We start from the raw sequence: 20,731 nt of genomic DNA, 5'->3' as shown, positions 1-20,731 counted from the left end.
CTGAAAGCTTAATGTCCCTACCAGCCTAGTGTGTCGCACTCGCAAATGCTTCAAAATGTATTTCTTTGTAGACTATAGCCTTGAAATAATTTAAATAATATAGCCTATATAATTCATTTGTAGGCTACCTGTTATATCTAGCCTAGTTGTAAAAGAACGGACATCTGCACAGTTTCACATTGAACATCACTCTGTCGTTTAATGACATGTGCCACGCATTCTGACAACCCATTCATCCGTAACGCAGCACACTGTCGTAAACCATAACAACGTACAGTACGACGTACAGCACGTCGTACCATACATAACATTTCCCCCCTTTCCAAAACCAGGGACTGGTACCATATATAAAATGTCCATAGGGCAAGAACCTAGAGTGATACCTGTAAGAAATAAACATTAACCCTTAAACGGATGGACTCTCCAAACTAGCCAGTTCAGTCCATTAACCTGGAGGTTGACTAAGACACCTAACGGAGCCTAAGAATGAAAAGAGGTTAAGTAGTCCCCCAGATAAGCAGGGCGAGTTCGTGCCCGCATAGGCCTTTCTTCCACCGTCACCGCTTGTGGCTCTGGCCCTTGGGGAACCCACAGAGGCTGGGGCTCAGGTGGTAGTGGTGGAGGAGGTCCATCCGGTGGCGTCTCTGGCCTGCATGTCTGTTTTGTGTGCCTTCGTGTTCCTTGAGGGGCAGGGACTTTTCTGAGGCGGCTGGCGTGCCAGCGTGATCCATTGCTCATCATGAATGTGGCGGGCCCCAGTTGTCGACTGACCTGCAAGGGGTCCGACCAGAATGAGGCCATTTTGTTGCACCGCTGAGGCCGTCGGGCTCGGACCCAGTCTGACACTTGAATGATCGACTTCTTCACCCTGTGTGCCTTGTCAAAACGCTGTTTCATTGCTCTTTGGTGCCTGGTCACTGCCTGCTGTTCTTGGGTGCGCCTAGTCGCCGGTTCTGCTACTCTCTGTGTTCTGAGTCTGTCCAGTGGCAGTTCCATCTCACGACCTAGCATGAGGGATGCCGGGGAGACCTGTGTTGTTGTGTGTTTGCTTGCTCTGTAGTGCATTAGCGTTGATTCAAAGCAGTTTGGAACGTGCACCCCTGGACCAGGTGCGCTCTGATGCCGTTCTTCAGCGTTTGGTTGAAGCGTTCCACCCCTCCGTTAGCTTGTGGGTTGTAGTAGGCCGTGCGGATGTGTTTGATTCCCTTGTTGCTGAGATATGAGGAGAACTCGGCAGAGGTTAGCTGGGGCCCATTGTCCGTGGTAAGGGTGAGGGGTAGGCCCCACCTTGTGAACAGGCTGTCTAGGATGTCCACGATGGCCTGTGCTGTGACAGTTCCGACAGGAACCACTTCTGGCCACTTAGAGTGGAGGTCATACACCACCACCAGGAAGCGCTGATGGTGAGGGACTGCGTGTCCATGGATCTCGCCACAGATGTCCAGTTGGATGTGCTCCCAGGGGTGGGACGGCCATGCGAGAGGCTGCAGGGGGTGGGGGCGGACTGTCCTGTTTTCCCACTGAGGAGGCATGCAGCACAATCCCTGACCAGGGCTTCAATATCGTGGTCGATGCCTGGCCACCACACAAGGTCTCGACATCGCTGTTTGACCTTGACTATGCCCAAGTGACCCTCGTGCGCCATGGATAGAACACGCGCACGCAGGCCACTCGGGACCACAGTGCAAAACCCTCGAGAGACACAGACTTCTTCCCAGCAAGAAAGTTCGTGCTTCACTCTGGCGAAAGTCGCCAGCTCTTCCGGCACATGTGCTGGCCATTTAGTGCGTATGTAGGTGCGCAGGGTAGACAGTGTGGGATCCTGTTCCGATGCTTGCTTCAGCTCCTCCAGTGAGACGACTGACTGAAGAGGAGCGTAGAGCATTTGTACAAGCTCTGTTTCGTTGTCGTCTGGCAAGACGGTTGGAGTAGGAGCGTCAAAGGAGCGTGAGAGGAGGTCTGCCACCACGTTATCCCTCCCCGGAGTGAACTTCAGCTGATAGTCATACTGTCTGAGGCGGTCGGCCCATCTGTGCAGCCGAAGTGGCTTGTGGCCAGTTCCTGATGCTGACAGTAGCGTTGTGAGGGACTGGTGGTCGGTTCGGAGTGTGAACAGACGGCCATATAGGTAGAGGTGCCACCTTTCGCACGCCCAGACACAGGCCAGTGCTTCTCGTTCGCCCACAGAGTACCGTTGTTCTGTGGGGCTCAGGGTCCTTGAGGCGAAGGCGACGGGCCTCTCAATGCCATTCTGCAGCTGTGAGAGGACAGCTCCTAGTGCTCCAGCTGAGGCGTCACATGTGACAATGGTGTGGCAGACGGGGTCAAAGTGAGCCAAGACTGGGGCTGTGGTGAGCTGGCTCTTCAGTGAGCGGACCGCGTCTGAGCAGGCTGCCGTCCAGGCCCATGGCTCATCCTTCTTGAGGAGCTGGCGAAGGGGCGCTGTGGTCTGAGAGTAGTGGGGCAGAAACCGGAGGTAGTAAGCTGTCATGCCCAAGAATGAGGCCACCTGAGAGGCTGAGGTCGGTTCCGGGATCCGGTGGACGGCTTCAATGTTCGACATGAGTGGGGCAATGCCTTTGGCCGACAGGCGGAAGCCCACAAACTCGACGGCTGGAGCTGCAAAGGTGCACTTTCCACCGTTCAGGGTCAGGTTGTTCCGCAGTAGAGCACTGAATACTCTGTGGAGTCGATAATCATGGATGTGGAGGTCAGGGCCGTGGACCACGATGTCATCCAGATAGACCGCCACCCCAGGTATTCCAGCGAGGATGGTGCTCATCACCTTCTGGAAGCAGCTGGGGGCGGAGCTAAGTCCAAAAGGCATGCGTGTATATCTGAACACGCCAGCGTGTGTGACAAAGGCTGTGAGGTCTCTGCTAGCTGCATGGAGGGGTACCTGAAGATAACCCTGACGAAGGTCAAGCTTCGTGAAGATCGTGGAGCCATGGAATTGTGCGGTCAGCTCCTCAGCTGTAGGCAAGGGGTACTTATCCGGGACAACGGCCTTGTTCACAGCACGGAGATCCACACAGGTCCGGATTCCACCGGACTTTTTGGTTGCAATGACCAAGTTTGAAATCCAGGGGGCAGCGTTGACTGGCTCAATGATGCCTGCATCCAACTGTGACTGGAGATCTTTTGTGACATCATCACGCAGTGCAAAGGGAATGCGCCGCAGGGGCTGCATGACTGGGGTCACTTCCGGATTCACTAGGGGCCTGTGAGTAAAGGCTGTGAGGCAGCCCAGTCCATCAAACAGAGTCGGCCAGTTCTGTTGCCATGTGCAGGTAACCTGGTAGATAGCTGACCCACTGTCATCTCTCAGTGTGAATCCCAAGCCTGTGAAGAGGTCGAGGCCCAGGAGGTTGGCACCCCGCTTTGCAACATGAAATGTGAATGATGGCAGATGTTTGGTGCCGTAGTGTACTGGGACCTGGAGGGTGCCTACAATGTCTATCTTAGATCTACCGTACCCACACAGGGCAGTGGAGGGCTGTTGGAGTGGTAGGTGACTGAAAAACTTGTAGTAAGTGGCAAGGTTGAGCAACGACACCGCAGCGCCAGTATCCAGCAGCAAAGGCAAACCCACCTCACCCAGCTGCACAGTGCATGTCCTGAATGACACATGGTTGGTGGAGACGGTTCGATTTCCGTGTGTTCATGTTGAGAGTGAGATGAAACGAAGGGCCTGTTCTGGGTGGAGCTAGTAGCAGGGGCAGAACGACACACTTTCGCAAAGTGATTGTATTTTGAACAGTTCTTGCATATTTTCCCACGGGCTGGGCAGTTTGAAGCCCTTGAATTGTGAGAGCTAGCCCCACAGTTGCCACAGCTAGTTCTGTTTGTTTGTCTGTGTGCCTGCTGCACGGGCATGTCGGTGTCTGTGTCCATGCAGCTATCGACGCGGGAGGGCGTGCGCAGCGCGTGATCGTTGTAGTGCGCCTGCTCGGGCTGAAGCTGCTGTGTGAGAATGGCTGGGGGCCGAGTGTATGCTGCAGAGCTGTCTGTTAGCATAGAAGAGCATTCCAACGCCGCTTCAACCTGGAGTGCTATTTTTAATAGCTCCATCTAGTTGTAAATTATCCGATTCCAAAAGCAGTTTCTCCCTTGTCTTTTCACATAACGTCCCTCTATCAACTGATCCCTGATGATCTCGTCCTGAAGTGTCCCGTAGTTACAAGAGCTAGCCAAATCCCTCAGATTAGCCACGTAGCTTTGAATGGACTCACCCGGCCGTTGGTGTCTCTTCCGTAGCCGGTAGCGTCGGAGGAGCACTCGCTCTTTCCCGGCGAAGTGGTTCCGTAAGAGGCTGAATGCAGCAGTGAATGTAGGAGCCGATCCAAGCGCTCTGAAAATCCTCTGTCCCTCTGTACCAAGGCAGTGACGGAGCAGTGCTGTCCTCCGCTTGTCGGAGATTGTAGAAAAGTCCATAGCTTCTAAATAAGTGTTAAAACTATCAAGCCAGTTATTCCACGGGACTGGAGGTTCGCCAGGCACGGCGAGGAATGGTGCTGGCGGTGGTAAACTGAATTCAGCCATCTTCGTCGCCAATGTTATATCTAGCCTAGTTGTAAAAGAACGGACATCTGCACAGTTTCACATTGAACATCACTCTGTCGTTTAATGACATGTGCCACGCATTCTGACAACCCATTCATCCGTAACGCAGCACACTGTCGTAAACCATAACAACGTACAGTACGACGTACAGCACGTCGTACCATACATAACACTACCTGTCTGGCTCTTGACCTATTTAGAGTGTTTTTATGCTGTTTAGTACATTCATGTAACCTATTTGAAATGATGAGCGCTTCTTACAGTCACCTTTTCATTCAAGTCATTCATTTCATTCAAACTTTTCATTCAAATCATATGGTTGGTTTCAATACTTCAAACCAAATGGTAGGTCCAGGTATTTAGAAAAATATATGGATGTTGGTTAAATTGTGATTTTAATGATTGGAGCGGCAGTTTCTTTTCCTGAGCGAGGAGCATTTTTTACTGTTGGAAAGGACATGGAGCGCTGCGCAAGCGCCGGAGCGGTGCGCAATCATCGCTCCATGAGCGATGAACGTGGAGTGTGATTTCCGACTGCTCAACTCCGCTCACATACTCTGCCAGGTGTGTCAGCCCACAGTCTACATATACTACCAGGTGTGTCAGCCCACAGTCTGAAACAGTGTAGAATTTTAGCAACCAGGACATGACAGAGCAATTTCCACTAAATAATACAGCCACAAATTCAGAACAGCTTTCCCATTTTGACAACAGATGTTGCCCCGGTGGGAGAAATCAATAGGCGAATATCACAGCCAATCACAACACTGGCGGGTAAGTAATACTGTGAAACACTATCATTACCGACAGATATACAGTACCAGTCAAAAGTTTGGACACACCTACTCATTCCAGGTTTTTTTTTTATTTATTTATTTATTTTTTACATTTTTTACATTGTAGAATAACAGTGAAGACATAAAAACTATGAAATAACACCTATGGAATCATGTAGTAACCAAAAAAGAGAATGCCAAGAGTGTGCAAAGCTGTCATCAAAGCGAAGGGTGGCTATTTGAAGAATCTCAAATATAAAATATATTTTGATTTGTTTAACACTCTTTTGGTTACTACATGATTCCATATGTGTTATTTCCTAGTTTTGATATCTTCACTATTATTCTACAATGTAAAAAAAATAGTAAAAATAAAGAAAACCCCTTGAATGAGTAGGTGTGTCCAAACTTTTGACTGGTAGTGTATATTATGGACATTTTCTGAAATCACCTGTGTAGCACCTTTAACATCAAAGCATTAAACCACAGCAGCCTTCAGAACCACAAGGAGCAGGGCTCTTCTGTTCATTGAGTGTGAGATAGCTGGCCAATGCCCTCTCACATTGATGAGAAGGAGATAGTCATTTTATAATAAATAGGTTATTTTTATTAAAACTTGCATGACATACCAGCAGTAACCTTCACACACTGAACACCATTCCGCATTAAAAGAAACTGCAGTGCTTGAGGCAGGAGGCCACAGGTGTGTGCAATTATATAACTAGCAAGGCTTGCAAGCAGTCAGCTGACAATTAAAGGGACATCCCACTGGGCAAAAACTGGTTGAATCAACTTTCAATGTAATTTGTCAACGTATTATGACGTGGAATATAAGGGGAAAATACATTGGATTTGAAAAAAGTCTAAACTGTTGTTTTGAGGGTGAGATTTCAACCACATGATTATGTCATCATGGTAACCAAATTTCAACAGAGAAACCTTGTATAAAAATATGTTGAATTTGTAGCTTTAAAACAACGTCAGGTCTTCAACATTATATCCACTATCAGGAAAAATAACAATAGGCTGGGCAGCACCACCTACTGGAGAATTGATCTATCTACGGCTACCCTTTGGTCTCCCATCCAGGGTTTTAACCAAGCCCAGCTATAATATTGCCACTGACTATTACCAACGTGCTATCCTGAGAATGATTGTTGAGAGATCTCCATTTAAAAATGAAATAGATTCACTGTTGCTATCAAAGTCATTCCAAAGGGTAGGTTTAACAGAGCAAATGACATGTGACCATACTTTATCACTCCTATATCATCAATGATGCTATTTAGGCCTATATAGTCATCAACAGCTATTGTTTTAATTCAACCCAGAATTCAACTAAAAATAGACAATAAAATAGACCTAGGGTTTCAAGCTCTGGTTGATTTCAAATTGTATGATATTTAGTCATGTTGAATTGTTTGGTTGTCAACGCAACCAAATATCAACATTAGAAGGAGATGCATCTTCCGCTTGGATAGTTCCATCTGTGCCACTAATTCCAGTTTGTCTAAAAATTAATAATTGATATGTTGGATTCACATCACTATCTCAACCAAAAAGAAAAGTAAAAAAATAGGGCTAAATAAAATATTATTTAAAGTGCATTTAAAGTTTGATTTGATTTAGTCCTATTCTTTAACTTCAACTTTTGGTTGAGATGGAAATGTGAATCACTTTTGAAATACAATAAATAGCCTATTAACTTGTCAAGTTAACAAATGATATGTTGGATTCACGTCTCCAACTCAACCAAAAATAAAAGTTAAAGAATGGGATTAAGCCAGCGGCTCAGATGGAACTATCCAAGCAGTAGATCCATCTCCTTTAAATGTTGATATTTGGTTGCGTTGTCAACCAAACACAATTCAGTATTACTTTTGTAATACGTAAATAGCCTGAAGTTAAGGCTATCTTACAAATTAATGTAACATTCAACCTTAAAATGAGTAACACATCCATGGCCACATTAAGGTTACTGTAACTATACATTTCTTCTTATGGAATCATATAAAGCGTGCATCAAATCAAATCAAATCAAATTGTATTTGTCACATGCGCCGAATACAACAGCTATTACAGTGAAATGCTTACTTACAAGCCCTTAACCAACAATGCAGTTAAAAAAAAAAGTGTTAAGTAAAAAATAGATAAGTAAAAATAAAAAAAGAAGAAAAATAACAAATTATTAAAGAGCAGCAGTAAAATAACAGGAGCGAGGCTATATACAGGGGGTACCGGTACAGAGTCAATGTGTGGGGGCACAGGTTAGTCGAGGTAATTGAGGTAATATGTACATCTGGGTAGTGGTAAAGTGACTATGCATAGATAATAAACAGAGAGCAGCAGCAGCGTAAGGGGGGGGTGGCAGGCGGTGGGGGGGGGCAGGCGGGGGGCAAGGCAACTAGTCCGGGTAGCCATTTGATTAGCTGTTCAGGAGTCTTATTGCTTTGGGGTAAAAAGCCTTTTGGACCTAGACTTGGAGCTTCGGTACCGCTTGCCGTACGGTAGCAGAGAGAACAGTCTATGACTAGGGTGGCTAGAGTCTTTGGCAATTTTTAGGGCCTTCCTCTGACACCGCCTGGTAGCACTGGATGGCAGGAAGCTTGGCCCCAGTGATGTACTGGGCCGTACGCACTACCCTCTGTAGTGCCTTGCGGTCGGAGGCCGAGCAGTTGCCATACCAGGCGGTGAATCAACCAGTCAGGATGCTCTCGATGGTGCAGCTGTAGAACTTTTTGAGGATCTGAGGACCCATGCCAAATCTTTTCAGTCTCCTGAGGGGGAATAGGCTATGTCAAACCCCCTCTTCACGACTGTCTTGGTGTGTTTGGACCATGATAGTTTATTGGTGATGTGGACACCAAGGAACTTGAAGCTCTCAAGCTGCTCCACTATAGCCCTGTCGATGAGAATGGGGGTGTGCTTGGTCCTCCTTTGTTATAAGGGCTGAGGTAAACAAATTGACTAAAGCCATTAAAAGCTGTGTGTGTTATAATAACAGCCAGCTCATCTTTACGCTAAGCCTGTTTGTAAATCATGCCCACTTACACACACCTTGGGGACCAAAGGTCACCCGCCTCCTCCTGTGGTGATTGGCCGTGTTGTTTAGTTAACACGCAACATGGCTGCTACACGCCTGTCTGGAGCTCTGATATGGAGTAGAGTGCTTGCTGAATCTGATTAGTGTGTGTTTTAATGTAATCCACTGTAGCCATGTACAGTGCCTTCAGAAAGTATTCATACCACTTTACTTACAGTATTCTACATCTTGTTGTGTTGCAGCCTGAATTTTTACACATTTATTGAAAATGAAATACATAAATATCTAATTTACATAAGTATTCACACCCCTGAGTCAATACATGTTAGAATCACATTTGGCAGCGATTACAGCTGTGAGTCTTTCTGGGTAAGTCTCTAAGAGCTTTGCACACCTGGATTTGACAATATTTGCACATTCAGTTTATTGAAAATTCTTCAAGCTCTGTCAAGTTGGTTGTTGATCATTGCTAGTCTTACCACGGCCATTTTTCACTCTTTCCGTAGATTTTCAAGCAGATATATAGTACCAGTCAAAACTGTAACTAGGCAACTCAGGAATGTCGTCTTGGTAAGCAACTCCAGTGTAGAATTGGCCTTGTGTTTAAGGTTATTGTCCTGCTGACAGGTGAATTTGTCTCTGTTGGAAATCACACTGAACCAGGTTTTCCTCTAGGATTTAGCCTGTACTTAGCTCTATTCTGTTTCTTTTTATCCCTTGGCGATGACAAGCATACCCATAACATGATGCAGCCACCACCAAGCTTGAAAATATGAAGAGTGTTACTCAGTGATGTGTTGTGTTGGATTTGCCCCAAGCATAACACTTTGTATTCAGGACATAAAGTTAATTTCTTTGCCACATTTTTGCAATTTTACTTTAGTGCCTTATTGCAAACAGGATGCATGTTTTGGAATATTTTTATGTACAGGCTTCTTTCTTTTCACTCTGTCATTTAAGTTAGTATTGTGGAGTAACTACAATGTTGTTAATCCATCCTCAGTTTTCTCATATCACAGCCATTAAACTCTGTAACTGAGCGGTTTCCTTCCTCTCCGGCAACTGTATCTTTGGGTGTATTGATACGCCATCCAAAGTGTAATTATTAACTTCAACATGCTTAAACGAATATTCAATATCTGCTATTTTTATTTATTTTGACCCATCTACCAATAGGTGCCCTTCTTTGCGAGGCATTGGCCTATTGTAAGGCAGGTCCTCACCAGACATCACCGACAACAACGTCGCCTATGGGCACAATCCCACCGTCGCTGGAACAGACAGGACTTGCAAAAAGTGCTCTTCACTGACGAGTCGCGGTTTTGTCTCACCAGGGGTGATGGTCGGATTCGCGTTTATCGTCGAAGGAATGAGCGTTACACCGAGGCCTGTACTCTGGAGTGGGATCGATTTGGAGGTGGAGGGTCCGTCATGGTCTGGGGCGGTGTGTCACAGCATCATCAGACTGAGCTTGTTGTCATTGCAGGCAATCTCAACGCTGTGTTACAGGGAAGACATCCTTCTCCCTCATGTGGTACCCTTCCTGCAGGCTCATCCTGACATGACCCTCCAGCATGACAATGCCACCAGCCATACTGCTCGTTCTGTGCGTGATTTCCTGCAAGACAGGAATGTCAGTGTTCTGCCATGGCCAGCGAAGAGCCCAGATCTCAATCCCATTGAGCACGTCTGGGACCTGTTGGATCGGAGGGTGAGGGCTAGGGCCATTCCCCCCAGAAATGTCCGGGAACTTGCAGGTGCCTTGGTGGAAGAGTGGGGTAACATCTCACAGCAAGAACGGGCAAATCTGGTGCAGTCCATGAGGAGATGCACTGCAGTCCTTAATGCAGCAGTGGCCACACCAGATACTGACTGTTACTTTTGATTTTGACCCCCTCTTTGTTCAGGGACACATTATTCAATGTCTGTTAGTCACATTTGTGGAACTTGTTCAGTTTATGTCTCAGTTGTTGAATCTTGTTATGTTCGTACAAATATTTACACATGTTAAGTTTGCTGAAAATAAACGCAGTTGACAGTGATAGGACGTTTATTTTTGAATGCTTATTTCTGTGCTGCCTTTGCCCTTTAAGCCTTTCAGATACAGCTTTGCTTTGATTAAATTATATTTACTAGAATGATGAGAAGCTAAAAGTCCCCCAGCTCTGTTCTTACACTTTCTCCTCACTACGCTACTTTTGTTTTTCTCCAAGGATACACTGGATTGGTTTTTAAGATGCATATTCTCTTGGTTGTTGTTTTTAAGCACCTCTAGCATCTTATTCACAAGTGATGATTCTCTAACAGGTTAGAGCTCAACTGCTGGTCAAAAACACGTGTTCCCTAATAACATTTAAGGAGTAATTGAGGAGACTATGATGGAACGGAAGGATGCACTGACTAGAGGAAAGTTACTAAAAGTTGGCAAAAGCAATTCAGACATTATTTTATGCTCACTTGTTCCTAAACATGTTGATGAAGCCTGGCTAAGTTCCCCAGAGCGACAGTGCAATGAAAGGAGAGACTGACAGCTTGGCTTCTTTCTTTCATACAAATAAATCATTATAGATGTTTGTACAGTATAAAGCTTTACACATAAACCCCCTCCTCCCCCTCTCCTCCCCCTTCCTCCTCATTCTCTTTCTGGGTCTGTTTTCATAATCACATGTAAATACAGTTATATAATATTTATGGACCCATTTAGAGCAGACGGAAAATGTATTACACTACAGGAAGTAAGGATATTTCAGCATGTCAGAAGTAAATTAAAGTATTTATGATATTTATAATGTAGTCACAGTTGGCTTTAGCTTAGTTCCCGCTGATCCCAGGAAGGAAATTAATTTACTTTAATGAAGTTGTATTAATAACAGTCAGATTGGAGAGAGAGAGGGAGGAAAGAGAAGGAATCAATGTTTTCTCCTCAGCTTCACGTTGCTGTTGACATTGTGGCTGCATGAGTTCTATGGATCTGTCTCATGTCACACTTGTATGACTATTTATTGTGGATGGACACCAGTAATTGATATCTTGAGTACAAAGATTCTGAATGTATGACCAGATATTGCTACCAGGGTGATTTGTCTAAAGGAGTTGACAGTCTACAAACGGAGCCTATAATAATATAAATACATTGTACTGTATAGCCCATCTCAGCCTTGCCAATTAAAGGAAGGGAATAGTGTTTCCTCAGTCAGCGTTCAACATCAATGAATATCTGACATCATCAAAGCCTCTCCTCTCAGCTTTATAAATAATGTAAAGTACTGCTGACAGATTGCCTGTCTATTTTATAATACACAGGAAGAAAAAAACACATATCCCTCTGGCTGTTTGATCAAAGAAACTGGTCTCTTTTCCTTATGATCCCAATCAACTAACAGGGATGTTCAGATGGTTTATGTGCTGCTCCAAAACCCTCTCCAGCTCTCCCTCGAACACTGCTCTGGCACCCTTCCTCTCCTCCACAAATCTCTAACCCCCCCCCCTCCCCTCCCCTGAAGCCCCCGCTGGTGTAGAGGAGTCTCTTGAACTGGTCCTTCGAGCTGGATAGGAACAACTGACTTGTGTGATTAGGAAACAGTTGTGAAGAATGTTTTATAATAGTGAATGTATTGTCCTTTCCTACCAATGTCTTGCATTATAATTGTTGCTCGCCTTAACACTGTTAACCCTTCACTGTGTTCACTCTCTTCCACTGTGAGTTTTTCTTAACACTGTGTTTCCTCTGTCTTCCAGGGTGAGTGTTCTCAGAGGTGCTACAATATCTTTGTCCTGGAGACGGTGTGTGTGGCCTGGTTCTCTCTGGAGTTCCTGCTGCGCTTCATCCAGACGCCTAGTAAGTGTGTCTTCCTGAAGACGCCCCTCAACATTATCGACGTGGTGGCCATCCTGCCCTACTACATCACCCTGATCGTAGACTCTCTGTCTGAGGGAGGGGAGAAGCCCAGCGGCGGGAACAACTACCTGGAGAAGGTGGGCCTGGTGCTGCGGGTACTCCGGGCCCTGAGGATCTTCTACGTGATGCGTCTGGCGCGCCACTCCCTGGGGCTGCAGACCTTAGGCCTGACGGTCCGACGCTGCACCCGCGAGTTTGGCCTGCTCCTCCTCTTCCTGTGCGTTGCCATGGCACTGTTCTCCCCGCTGGTGTTCCTGGCGGAGAGCGAGATGGGCGCCAAGTACGACTTCACCAGCATCCCCGGCACCTACTGGTGGGCGGTGATCTCCATGACAACGGTGGGGTACGGGGACATGGTGCCTCGGAGCATCCCGGGTCAGGTGGTGGCGCTCAGCAGCATCCTCAGTGGGATTCTCCTCATGGCGTTCCCCGTGACCTCTATCTTCCACACGTTCTCTCGATCCTACCTGGAGCTGAAGGAGGAGCAGAACAGAATGCTGAGACAGAAACCAGACTTCCAGGACTCCACCAAGTCTCAGAACAGCGAGGACTCGGCTGAGACGGACAGTTACCATGGCATCACTGAGGTCGCCGCCTCTGCTTTACGCAGGAAGTCCATCGCCATTGCGTCACAGAGGAGGGCCCTGCAGACTCAACACTGAGTGTGTGTGCAACGTGAGGCTGGCGGTGTACAGTGCACTGTGGGAAACTCGTACTAAAGCTTGAGGACTCTAAACAGGGATGGGACGTTTCTCACAAGCTTAAGAAAAAAAGGAGCTCCAACATTTGTGAGCCTCCATAGCTCTGTCCATCAGAGTCTGTTCAATAGAGTTTCTAAGATTTTATAAGACCGCTGCAGAAGTCTTTTTGCTGACATTACTGGTGTAGAGCTGACCACAATATAAAAAGACAAGTTCTCTGTGGTCAAAGGACATTTCACCCAGGAGTATAGAAGCCCTACAACACAGGAGTATAGCCCTACAACACAGCATGGGGAGAAAGCTTCTCTCTCACAAATATTCAGTATGATAAAGCTATTATTTTAGGGGGAAAAATACCTTTGATTAAAATATTATAATTTTGGTATATATTTAGGATAAGAAATATTGCAACAAGATTATTTGACTATATACAACACATTTACAGATTTCAGAATGCTTAGTTTGCTTCTATCTAGACTCAGGATCTGCATATTTTAATAAATGTACGAAAACCATGACCTCGGCTGATGCAATGTATGATTATACACTTTATTAAATTCATTTCAGCATATGATTCTGTCCGGAGGTTTTCCTCCAGTTGCACATCTCCTCTGAATAATAAATTGTTCTGTTTTCAGGCAGGGTTGGCCTTGGCTCCAGACATGTTATATTACATCTAATCAGGGCGCAACTTTGGTTTTAGAAGTGGGGGGGACATAATTATAATTATTTTTTCAGTTGGATAAACACTCCAAACAGCCTACCCGACCGCTCGGGTTATTGTTATTTTCACATATAAAGCTATTAAGTCAGTCTTTTGGAACGTCAGTAGATGAGAAATGTGATTAGTTAAAGGGCAGCTGAACTCTGCATGTTTTTCTGCTGCTCATTATGAAAAACAAGATTTGCATCTTGGGGGTGTGATTGGATGTGTTATGTTCGTTATATCGTACCCACAGTTATTGTTTTGTCCCTCTTGAGTACCGGTAGAAACATTTCGCCCTCAAAATAGTCAGAATATGATAATTCAAGAAATCTGTAATTGTGACGTTTTTGCAGAGGTCTTAGTCACGCAATTTTACATCTCGCTAAGGTGTTTGGTGCAGTACTTCTCAAGTTAAACAATGTGCATGAAAACTAGTAGTGCACTCCAGACAGCATCGAGTCAGCTGCTACTGCGCTCAGTACTGATTTCTAAGAACATGTCTTCAACTTCATCAGCAAGCTGTCAAACTATCGTAAATAAAGCACAAGCTACACGCTGTTTATCAGAGCCCAAAATTACTTCCTAGCTAGCTAAATTCCATCTCTGTGGTTGTCAATGAAGCTAGCTAGTAGCTAGCAGGCACATTGAGCAGGCAGGCCACGTTGGCTAAATCAGCGTAACAAGTCACTGGCGAGTGGCAAAGTACTTCGGTGCCATTTAGTTTTTACAACTTTCTCACTATGTATTACCGGAGTGTGAGTCCGTCTGGCAGAGTTTCATTGCGAATCATGTGACGAAACAGGTCGCGGGAGAAATGGGTTTTGAATTTTGGAATATGGATAAGTGTCGGTAGGGATGCAAGTGCACATCGTCTCAATTCTCATTTTGCCCAAAACAGTGGCAGACTCGAGTGATCACTATCAAACACACCAGCAAGTGGTTACTCTATAAAGGGCTTAGGGGGCAAGTGTAATTAAAATAATACATTGGCGAGGTGGTCTTATGTAAACAAGACCGAGGCGCTGCGTAATGTGGGCAGTTCTGTCTCACTGGCTGTAGGTTCTGCCATACGATTGAATGGAAACGCAATCAGCGCAGCTGTTTCTTCATGCATGACAATTCTCCCTAGCTAGGTGTTACCTAGCCCTTGATCATGACTCCGTTCCATTACATTACACATAAGAGTCATTGGACGAAGGCGTCTTTTGTACAGGGGAGTTTTGTTAAGAGCCCCGATGCTCAATCTGAACATTAAGAGGCGTCCCTTGCGGTACGATTTTGGAAGCATAAGGACCTTATCTTTCATATCAGCAAAAAATAAAAAGGTTAACTTAAAACACACCTTGTTAGGGTTTGTGTTCCCACTCAGCCATATATCTCCATATTACAGCGCTTGTTTACAGAAACAGACGGAAGACGAGGCGATGACCTGTGCTAATTAGCTATCTAGCATGTTCCAAACACCTGTGTGTTAGCGTAACTCGGGAATTGTAGTTTCGTTGGATGGAGGCACTCATAGCTGTATGGATCTGTAACTGCTACAGTAAGTGTCTGTTTTTATTTGAAAGATTCTTTCTCGCTGATGATAGATAAGGGCCATATGTTTCGAAAGCCGTATCGCAAGCAATTATTATTGACGTTTCTAAATGTTAAAACACAGCGTCGGAATTGTAGTTCACATGAGCCAGTCGTGGACGAAGCTGGTGGCTGAAAACTAGGTAGAAGGCAGAATGCCGCCTAGAGTTTTTGAGAGTTAGATGTTACCATCCCTCAAATATCTAATGGATTTAGGAACGTAACAGCTTCCCTATATCTCTGAAATCTCCGTTTTGGTAGATACTGACTTTATGACTAAAACTATGCTATTTACACGTAGTAGTACATTTTTACACTACAATCAATGTTTCTGACTAATATCGATGTAACAAAGGCCATTTTCAACCAGAGAAGTTAGTTGCTGAGTTCAGCTGCCCTTTAGTATGTTGGGTAAATTTGGAAAACAAAAGGTGCATTGGGATTCGAACTGGCGACCTTGTGTGTTTAATCAAAAGTGCATTTAAAATTTGATTTGATGTAGTCCTATTCTATAACTTAGATTTTTGGTTGAGATGGAGAAGTGAATAAAATGTATTAATTTGTAGACAAACTGGAATTAAAGCCAGACTAAATCAGTGGCACAGATGGAACTATCTAAGCAAAATATACATCTCCTTCAAATGTTGATAAATAGCCAATTAACTTGTCGACAAGTTAACAAATGATATGTTGATTCATATCTCCAACTCAACCAAAAATAAATGGGATTAAGCCAGTGGCTCAGATGGAACTATCAAAGCAGTAGATACAGTTGTAGGATCTTAATTTGAGCCAGTTTGCTACAGCAGGAAAATTATAATCCTGCAGCAACAGGAATGGATTTATGTGGATTACGATTAATGGAAATGTTTGTAGGGGTTGATACATTTTCCTAAGTGAAAATCAAAGCCTAGATTCATTTAGATCAAGTGTTAACCGGCGATAGCTGACACCCGCATAGCAGATGCTTTGTTGGAGGTGGAACTGCGTTGGGAGCCGTCAAATCAGTGAGCAGCTGCTCTTGCAATCATTCTGACAAGAATCAACGAGTTGTGCTTTCGGAAATGCCGTTCTGCGCCGTTATTTGCCTGTTTGTAGCCCGCCTGTTAGCTTGCACGATTCTTGCCATTCTCCTTCGACCTCTCATCAATGCGCTGTTTTCGCCCAAAGGACTGCAGCTGACTGGATGTTTTTTCTTTGTCGCACCATTCTCGGTAAACCCTAGACACTCTCGTGCGTGAAAAGCCCAGGAGGCCGGCATTTCCTGAGATACTGGAACCGGCGCGCCTGGCACCGACGATCATACCACACTCAAAGTCGCTTAGATCACTTGTTTTGCCCATTCTAATGTTAAATCAAACATTTACTGAATGCCTGTCTGCCTGCTTTATATAGCAAGCCACGGCCACATGACTCACTGTCTGTAGGAGCGAACCATTTTCGTGAACGGGGTGGTGTACCTAATACAACTGGCCATTGAGTGTATTTATCCTGTCTTGAATGAAAAGGTCATATTTTGCAATCTCCCAAAATAAATGCGATCTCCGATGAGAGACAGGCTCTCCTCCATCTTGCGTTACAAACACTACACTTGTCCATTCAGTAGTGGGGCAAGACTCTGTGAAGATGACATACTGCGCAATGCTCGAGTTCCCGACTTGGAAGACATTTTTTCCCAGTCTAAGCTCTTCTGTTAATGTGACTCCATGACGCCAATGGCAATGTCTGCTTTAGGTATAATGCCAGGAGCCGCTTGTGGATTTGACAGTTTTAACAGTTCCACCTCTGACACCGCTATGCAGGTCAGCTAAAGTGGATCAGATTGAATAGAGCTCCATGTCTGAAATTTCAAAGTGGAAATTACAAACTTCAGAAGTCTTTTTAAATCTCAAATACACTACAAGTTTAAAATGTCCTGCGACAGGGTGATCAAATGAAGATCCAACATCTAAGTCATCGCAGGTCTGTGGAGAGCTTCACAATTGCTGTAATAATCTACACAGAATCTCAAATGGCATTGATCACTTGCACCATGTACTTTTAATGTAATCTCAACTGCAATCCAGTTCATTTGGTTCTGCTATTAGATGAAGCACAGACATCACATTAATATGTTGTATAAATAAATAGAATATCACATTGTATTCCCATTTGTACTTTGGTTGTGCTTTTAGATGGTTGAAAGCGCAGCGATAACACATTGGAAATTCAACTAACTTTTGGCTGTCTTTTTGAATTGTAAATACGAGTTGGGTGCATTTACATTTGAATACCATCAAACATGGAGGACATTAGAAGGCTTGTGATTGTGTTGCTCTTTTTTGCCCATAAAAAGTATATCCAGAGCTGTTGACTTTCTAAATTTCCCTGGACTAGTTCTGCTGCGGCTGGCCGGCACATTCCTGTTTGTTTAGAATATGCTTTACATAAAGCATTTTGACTAATGTTGGTATAGTGTGGTCAACACAGTGCTTGTTGTGAAGACACAGCGAAGGAGCATTACCATGTACGTGTTGCTGATAGCTGTGGAGGCCACATGCCTGAAGCCCAAACATGGACCGTGGTTGGTGAGCCAGTAGTTCCTCTGACATAAGATGCTAACCAGGTCTCCATTGTTGATGGAATAGTATCAGGACAGTGCTGATAGGCCGGCGTCAGAAATGGTACCCTATTCCCTATATTGCACACTACTTTTTCCCAGGGCTCTAGTCCAAATTAGTGTACCATTTAGGGAATAGGGTGCCATTTTAGATACAGCCTTCACACGAACATCACCAGCATAATACATTTACACAAAAAACAGTAGAATACACATTTTTATGTTGGCCTTTAATGACAGCGCTTTCATGAATATTGGCTTTTTAACATTATTACCCCATATTGGCTAACAGTATAAAAGACAAACCATAGTGAGGTTGATTTACAGTGCATCCGGAAAATATTCAGACCCCTTCCCCTTTTTGTTATGTTACAGCCTTATTCTAAAATGGATTAAATAAATGTTTTTCCTAATTTAATACACACAATACCCAATAATGACGAAAACAGGTTTCAGAAATGTATTCAAAATAAAAAACAGATACCTTATTTACATAAATATTCAGACCCTTTGCTATGAAACTCAAAATTGAGCTCCGTTGCATCCTGTTCCAATTTATCGATCTTGAGATGTTTCTACAACTTGAGTCCACCTGTGGTAAATTCAATTGATTTGGAAAGGCACACACCTGTCTATATAAAATGTCACACAGTTGACAGTGCATGTCAGAGAAAAACCAAGCCATGAGGTTGAAGGAATTGTCTGTATAGCGCCGAGACAGGATTGTGTCGAGGCACAGATCTGGGGAAGGGTACCAAAAAATGTCTGCAGCATTGAAGGTCCCCAAGTGGCCTCCATCATTCTTAAATGGAAGAAGTTTGGAACCACCAAGACTCTTCCTAGAGCTGGCCGCCCGGCCAAACTGAGCAATCGGGGGAGAAGGGCCTTGGTCAGGGAGGTGACCAAGAACCCGATGGTCACTCTGACAGATCCCCAGAGTTCCTTTGTGGAGATGGTTGTCCTTCTGGAAGGTTCTCCCATCTATGCAGCACTCCACCAATCAGGCCTTTATGGTAGAGTGGCCAGACGGAAGCCACTAGTCAGTAAGTAAAAGGCACACGACAGCCGCTTGGAGTTTGCCAAAAGGCACCTAAAGCACTTTCAGATCATGAGAAACAACATTCTCTGGTCTGATGAAACCAAGATTGAACGATTTGGCCTGAATGCCAAGCGTCATGTCTGGAGGAAACCTGGCACCATCCCTACAGTGAAGCATGGTGGTAGCATCATGCTGTGGGGATGTTTTTCAGCGGCAGGGACTGGGAGACTAGTCAGGATCGAGGGAAAGATGAACGTAGCAAAGTACAGAGAGATCCTTGATGAAAACCTGCTCCAGAGCGCTCAGGACCTCAGACTGGGGCGCAGGTTCACCTTCCAACAGGACAATGACCCTAAGCACACAGCCAAGACATCGCAGGAGTGGCTTCGGGACAAGTCTCTGAATGTCCTTGAGTGGCCCAGCCAGAGCCCGGACTTGAACCTGATCGAACATCTCTGGAGATACCTGAAAATAGCTGTGCAGCGACGATCCCCATCCAACCTGACTTCAGAGGATCTGCAGAGAAGAATGGGAGAAACTCCCCAAATACAGGTGTGCCAAGCTTGTAGCGTCATATCCAAGAAGACGTAATCGCTGCCAAAGGTGTTTCAACAATGTACTGAGTAAAGGACCTGAATACTTATGTAAATATGATATTTCCGTTTTTTATTTGTAATAAATTTGCTAACATTTCTAAAAACCTGTTTTTGCTTTGTCATTATGGGGTATTGTGTCTAGATTGAGGGGAAAAAACAATTTAATCCAATTAAGAATAAGGCTGTAACGTAACAAAATGTGGAAAAAGTCAAGGGATCTGAATACTGTCGAATGCACTGTAAATGTGTCTTGACGAAGAACTGCCAATTCTATAGAACTGGCCATTCCATGGGGGGGGGATATTGTAATGTACTGTGTACAAAAACAACAAAACGGACATATAACGTTGTAAAAAAAAAATGTCATAAAATATATACATTTTTTCATAACACAAAAGGTTTGATAACCATACAAAAAATATATATTTTTGGTACATAAACTGAGGCTGTGATTCAGTACAAGGTGCCTTACAAAGCAGTGCACTGGACAGCCGATAATGCGCCTTTTTAAAAGGCAATTTCCCAGCCTTCACAGGGATAGCATTCATGGGATGCACTGCGAATGTCGGCTTAAGTGTAAATTGCCTTTTAAAGGGACATTGTCGGCTGTCCAGTGTGCTGCTCTATAACGCGCCTTTGCTTGAATCCTGACCTAAAACTAGTAAAACATTTAGGATTGGTATTGTTTGATCAGCGTCTACATGAACAGAGGAAAAGTTTGGCAGTTATACCCATTAACTAATACTGAATAACCACTAAAGTAATACAACTTAACATCAGAAACATATGGAACAGTAAGAGGGGTTTGTGGTCATTTTGGCCCTGTTGATAAGACGCAACCAGAGGTCTCTAGGTGCACAATTACAACAACTGTCACCATTTGACATGCACTGCCATCATCATCGTAACAAAGAGCTTGATAAAGGGCAAGTGTACAAGGTTTGTGATTATATAGACATTTCAGGATTATAAAAAGATAGCATAACAAAACAAATATTCATCATCAGTGATTAAAATAAAGTTTACCATCTAGAGTATCCAGCGTAAAACTCAATTTGCGTCTGAAATGGCACCCTATTCCCTATACAGTGCACTACTTGGTCAAAGTAGTGCAGTAAACAAGGAATAGGATGCTATGATAAACAAGGAATAGGATACCATTTTGGACGCAACCACCAACTACGTTTTAGCCAGCAGTCCAGAGTTGAGTATAACAGCTGTAGTGCTGGTATAGT

The 20,731-nt window shown here is 44.5% G+C and overlaps 1 protein-coding gene across 2 annotated transcripts in view; it reads left to right on the top strand.

The window, feature by feature from the left end:
* Positions 1 to 13,622, top strand: part of LOC121586515 (potassium voltage-gated channel subfamily G member 2-like) — a 36,283-nt gene extending 22,661 nt beyond the window's left edge. For both annotated transcript variants that reach the window (XM_041903252.2, XM_041903251.2), the window contains exon 4: positions 12,121 to 13,622. In XM_041903252.2, the coding sequence (XP_041759186.2) occupies positions 12,121 to 12,942 (822 nt within the window). In that variant the 3' untranslated portion in view covers positions 12,943 to 13,622. The remainder of the gene's footprint in view (positions 1 to 12,120) is intronic.
* The last annotated feature ends 7,109 nt before the right edge of the window (positions 13,623 to 20,731 follow it).

The sequence above is a fragment of the Coregonus clupeaformis genome, chromosome 17 (assembly GCF_020615455.1).
Source record: "Coregonus clupeaformis isolate EN_2021a chromosome 17, ASM2061545v1, whole genome shotgun sequence".
NCBI lineage: Eukaryota > Metazoa > Chordata > Actinopteri > Salmoniformes > Salmonidae > Coregonus > Coregonus clupeaformis.
Note: the sequence above shows the minus strand (reverse complement) of the source record. Positions and strands in the feature narration are given on the sequence as shown.